Genomic DNA, 6,000 nt, shown 5'->3' with positions numbered 1-6,000 from the left:
CTCTATCTACATTTCCTCCAGCCCCCTCTCTCTGCACCCCCTCCTCCTCCTCCTCCTCCTCTTCCTCCTCCTCCTCATACTCTAGCCATCCTCCTCCTCTTCCTTCTCCTCCTCCTCATACTCTAGCCTTCCTCCTCATCCTCCTCTTCCTCCTCCTCTTCCTCATACTCTAGCCTTCTCCTCCTCCTCCTCCTCCTCTAGCCTTCCTCCTCATCCTCCTTCTCCTCCTCATACTCTAGCCTTCCTCCTCCTCTTCCTCCTCCTCCTCCTCCTCCTCTAGCCTTCCTCCTCATCCTCCTTCTCCTCCTCATACTCTAGCCTTCCACCTCCTCTTCCTCTCCCGCACTCTTCTTTTCTCCTTTTCAGTCTCAGATGACTCCTCCTCTTCCTCACCCTCTTCCTTACTTCCTCTCCCCTATCTTCCTCCTCCTCCTAATCATATCTCTCCTCCTTCTCACCCATGACCTCTCTTCCTCCTTCTTTATTCCTCCTCTTCCTCACCTCTCCTCCTCCTCCTCCTCCTCCTCCTCCTCCTGTATCTGAGTGTGGTCCTGCTGGTCACCCCTCTTCTTCCTCCTCCTCTTCCTCTGTTATTCCTCCTTCTCCTCTTCCTCACTCCTCCTCCTCCTCCTGTTCCTCTGTTATTCATCCTCCTCCTGTAGCTGAGTGTGGTCCTGCTGGTAGGAGAGTGCAGATTGATTCTTAATTATGCCCAAAGAAACATCTCTCGCTGGGAAAAGCTTTCCCCTCAGCAAGGAGGACATTTTTCACTCTGAGCACACATACACACACACACACACACACACACACACACCTCACTCTACTCCCCTGCCTGTTTTTTTAGGGATTTCAGGAGGTAATTTTTTTGCTTTGTGCATGTGTGCGTGCAGTCGGGTGTGGGTGTGTGTGCATGAACGAGGTGTGTGTTTATGGCTATGCGGATTTGTGTGTGTGTTGGAGTGAGAAGGGGTTTGGGGTTTGTGGTGCATGTCTTAATGAAGGCGCTTGTAACCTGCGTACTTTGTGTCATACGGCTTTGATGTCAGGTGCATGCTCACACTAGTAATAACTAACTTTATTTAATCGTCTTCCACTATAGCTCAGCTATACTTAAGTCAATGAAATGTACGTTAGGCCATCCTTAAAAATATTTTCGTTTGCCGTAACCCGACCGACCCTGTCAATTTAGAACCGACCCAAATATTTATTTTTTTCCCCTTTTAGTCCGACCGACTTGCCGGTTGTAAACTTGCGTTAATACCGACCGATTGTTTTTTTTTTACTCTAAACAACCAATACAAATGCAATAAAATAATAGTTCTTTTAGTAGGCCCAAGTATTGTGAATATAAATTACCTACATGCAAACGTGACTCACTTAAAAAAAAAACCTGTGGCGTCATCTCTACACCATTGGTTTTACGCATGTCACTTCGTTTCATTCACACAAACTGATAACGCTGTTACGAAGTTCTGGAAGAACTGTGGCCAGATCTTCTCATCCCTTCTCCCCCTAGTCTAGCGGTGACCGTGTCGGAGTATTGAAATTGGTTGTGGTCTATTCAGCATTTCTCAAAATATGGGTCCGCAACATGGAGACTGCTGGTCCGCGGAGTCGTGGAGTGAAATTAGGCCCGGTGCTTCATCTGATAATTTGCTGCGCAGTTGATCAAGAAACCGCGGATCGACGAAAAAAGAAAACAAACGTTTCTGCTATCGATGTCATTAAACATGGAGCCCTACAATTAAGTGGTGGTATGAGCATTCATTCAATGCGCGTCTGCGCGAGAGAAACTGAAACTAATCGATAACGTTGGTATCAAAGCTCTGCTTCAACCTGTTGGAAGGCTATTTATTTATTTAACGAAACTTAATAGAACGACGTTGTTTTTTGGAACTTCCTTAGAAACAGAGCAGAGACTGTATAATACACTGTATAGCATTGAGTATTGTATAGTCAAATTTCAATATAACGTGGCCAAGAGCTATTGTAGCCTTCTTTCTGGGTACATGTAGATGAGCCCTATGACCCCAAAGTCTGCCATGACCGGGCCTCAGGTCAAATAAGTTTGAGAAAGGCTGGTCTATATAACCTGCATCAGAATGAGGTTTGCAATGGTGCGCCTGAAGGCACGGGTTGAAGACCCAGTCAGTTACGTCACGATATGCACATTTGTGTAAATTCATTCCTAGGTAATCACCATGACCAAAACTTTTCTTTTTTACTTTGAATCTTGAAAAAAAAAATATTGACCTACCTACCAACCCATTTTTAATTTTTTTTTTGGCTGTTACTGCAAACAAAAATATTTTTAAGGATGGCCTTATAGTGATAAATTCAGTCTTTTGTCAGGTGTTAATTTGTAATGGTGTCTTCCATGACCACAGAGTTGGAATCTGCCAGACCAGTGTGCCAAATGAAGTGTGAGCTTTCTTAGGAGGCCCAGATAGCCGAGAGTTCTCCAGTTCTGGGCCGTATGTCCAGCCGTGTCCACTCCACGCTCCAGGCTGCCTGGATATGGGTGCGCTTCGTAAGGCTCATTTATGCTCAACGTTAAAAAGCTGATATGGATACGGACAGAGTTTCTCTCTGCTCTCTGCGTTAATTTTGTCACTTCTTTTGATCGTTCGCTTCAATCCTCTGAATACGGACACAACGGATTAACGTATGAAGCGTGTCTATTTACATGAAGAGTGTTAGAGTGTCCACTTTAGGCTCTCCGTTCTGCCTGGGCTGCCCATGCTCATCAGGCAGGAGAGCCCAGCAGCTGTGCTGCTGTAAGGCACTGCAGCTGGCACTCGCTATTAAAGGAACCACCATAACCACCATAAACACCATAAACAACACACACTGATTACATTTGCCCAGAACTGCAACCGATTTCGGTGTTTTTCATGTAGGTCCCATTTGCTATATCTGAGGGGGTTGTGCCCCTTCTCTCCCTCTCTGTTAAGGGTCCAAGAATTTGTGCATCGGTGTTCCTGACGTGTGTGTGTGTGTGTGTGTGTGTGTGTGTGTGTGTGTGTGTGTGTGTGTGTGTGCAGGCTCCAGCGGTCTGTTTGGGAACAGTGGGGCCAAGAACTTCAGCTTCGGGGGCTCGTCCTTTGGGGAGCAGAAACCCAGCGGCACCTTCAGCACTGGGGCCGGCAGTGTCGCTACGCAGGGGTTCGGATCCTTTGGGTCCTCACCCACTAAGCCAGGTACACACACACACACACACACACCTCTCTCCCACTAAGCCAGGTACACACACACACACACACACACACACACACACACACACAAACACAAACACACCTCCCTCCCACTAAACCAGGTACACACACACACACACCTCACTCCCAGTAAGCCAGGTACACACACACACACCTACACCTCCCTCCCACTAAACCAGGTACACACACGATAATTATGTTTGATGGTACAAAACAAAATGATCGGGCAGGAGTACAGAATCAATTGAAATAGCGTGCAGACTTTACTCAGTCAGCCTAGTGGGAAGCAGAAAGGTCTGAAGCCTCTAGGGTACTTTTCCTCAAGTGGGTGAGCAAGCGCTTTGAGTTTTGCCAATAATGCGTCACCGTGAACAATTATTAAAATAAGATGAAAATTCAGCCTACTGACTGCTCATTCTTTGGCTGTCACACCAAACCCCAGTCTCTGTTATGAGCTCACAGACACACACACACACACACACACACACACACACACACACACCTTTCTCTCCTGTGCAGTGGCATTTTGATGAATGACTGATATGCGTTGACCTTTTGTGCCAGTGGTAATTGAAAAGCCTTTTCCAACTGCACACCGTTCCCTGCACATAAAGGCTGCTTACCCTGAAAGGCCCTGTTTATTCAAAAGAGGCTTTTCCCGCTAAGCTGAGGCAGCCTCCGTCTCTGACTGACTCCCACCCACATGAATACAAATGTGCCCCCCCACACACACACACACACACACACACACACACACACACACACACACACACACACACACACACACACACACACACACACACACAACCGCAAACTACAACCACAGCTCCTCAAATGTGAAGGAATATGAAAACATTTATTGTGCAATATGTTTCCATCATGACTAAATAACTGTGTTGCATATTTATGTAATAATAATATATTTATGGCAGTGCTATGTATGCACATTATCAATAATAATATATTTATGGCAGTGCAGTGCTATGAATGCACATTATCAGTAATAATATATTTATGCAGTGCTATGTATGCACATTATCAATAATAATATATTTATGGCAGTGCTATGTATGCACATTATCAATAATAATATTTATTCAGTGCTATTTATGCACATTATCAATAATAATATATTTATGGCAGTGCTGTGTATGCACATTATCAATAATAATATATTTATGGCAGTGCAGTGCTGTGTATGCACATTATCAATAATAATATATTTATGGCAGTGCTATGTATGCACATTATCAATAATAATATATTTATGGCAGTACTATGTATGCACATTATCAATAATAATATTTATTCAGTGCTATGTATGCACATTATCAATAATAATATGTTTATGGCAGTGCTATGTATGCACATTATCAATAATAATATATTTATGGTAGTGCTATGTATGCATGCTACAGTGGGCAGTGCTTCGACTTGGCCAGCTTCACTCGCGGTCCGCGCGTGGGATCACGCGGTATCACGCGACTTTAATTTGTATTTTTCCAGTGAGACGCTGCAACAACCCAAACAACCGGTAGATGGCTCAAGTGAGCAGGGTGTCTCGTAAAAAGAAATGGAGCCTGGAAAACCCTACACAGACTTCACTACAGACTTTAGCAGACGGGTTTAGAAATAATGTAATAGCCAGAAATATGCATGCCCTGCCCTAATAAAGAAATATTTGGTTAACTGCGAGTGAATCCCGCTTGCAGCCGTAGAGACGCAGGACAAATTAAACATTCTGGTTTTCTCCGAGTGCAACGATGATAGACAGACATCATTTGGACAAAATATAGAGCATTAACCTCCGTTGCTCAGCCAAATGCCTTCCTGTTACGTCCTGTTATCACGAAGTTACAGGCGATAAACGATTTTTGATGGTCACAAGTTTACTTCATTAGGGACTGTTCGTTATTTATTTAAGGGGCTACCGGAGGAGTTTTGGGAGCATTAGTCCAAAAAGACGTGACCCTCCCTCGCCAGCAATACATTTTTCTATGACCCTCCAAAGTGATTATGAAAAAATCACTGTCAACTTTTTCCGGGTTTATCGCCTACTGTATTTTAACGTTTTCACATATTTGGCCATAAGCCGTTTATCATAGGCTATCACGAAACCAAACTACAAAGGCGAACACTTTAACAGGGGGAATTAATTGGGCATGAATCATGCTGAACGCTATTTCGCTACCTTAAAATAATAAGGTTCTATCTGCGTTTTGACTAGGACTATTGAAACGGGGACGAATGAAACATTCCGGTTTTCTCCGAGAGCAACGATGATAGACAGTCATCATTTGGACAAAACATGGAGCATATTAACCTCCGTTGCTCAGCCAAATGCCTTCCTGTTACGTCCTGGTATCACGGAGTTAAGAGCGATAAACGATTTTTGATGGTCACAAGTTTACTTCATTAGCGGTTTATTTTTTTGGATTATTAAAGAGTGTTTTTCATTTAAAGGTTTGACTTCGTGCTTATTCAGTAGAGCATTTAGTGCTCTCCCCAATCCCAGACGTTCACATTGCATTGTTTGTTTGTAATGGATGCAACCGCGAGATAGGCTATGCGTTTGACAATGAGTTGTTAACAGAACCAAGACATATAGCCCAGCAGCAATCTAGGGACTGATCGTTATTTATTGAAGGGGCCACCGGAGGAATTTTGAGTGCTTCAGTTGGAAGTTGCATGACCCTCTCTTGCCTGCTAGAAATTGTTCAATGACCCTCCGACAAAATTGTTAAAAAAGACATGACCCTCCCCTGCCAATTGTCTTCCGCCCGCG

General features: G+C 44.1%; 1 protein-coding gene across 1 annotated transcript in view; it reads left to right on the top strand.

Moving 5' to 3' along the window:
* Nucleotides 1–6,000, top strand: part of nup214 (nucleoporin 214) — a 109,996-nt gene that overhangs the window by 81,590 nt on the left and 22,406 nt on the right. The window contains 1 exon segment of the mRNA XM_042058868.1: nucleotides 3,045–3,200. Coding sequence (XP_041914802.1) covers nucleotides 3,045–3,200 — 156 coding nt within the window.

The sequence above is a fragment of the Alosa sapidissima genome, chromosome 13 (assembly GCF_018492685.1).
Source record: "Alosa sapidissima isolate fAloSap1 chromosome 13, fAloSap1.pri, whole genome shotgun sequence".
Lineage (NCBI taxonomy): Eukaryota > Metazoa > Chordata > Actinopteri > Clupeiformes > Clupeidae > Alosa > Alosa sapidissima.
Note: the sequence above shows the minus strand (reverse complement) of the source record. Positions and strands in the feature narration are given on the sequence as shown.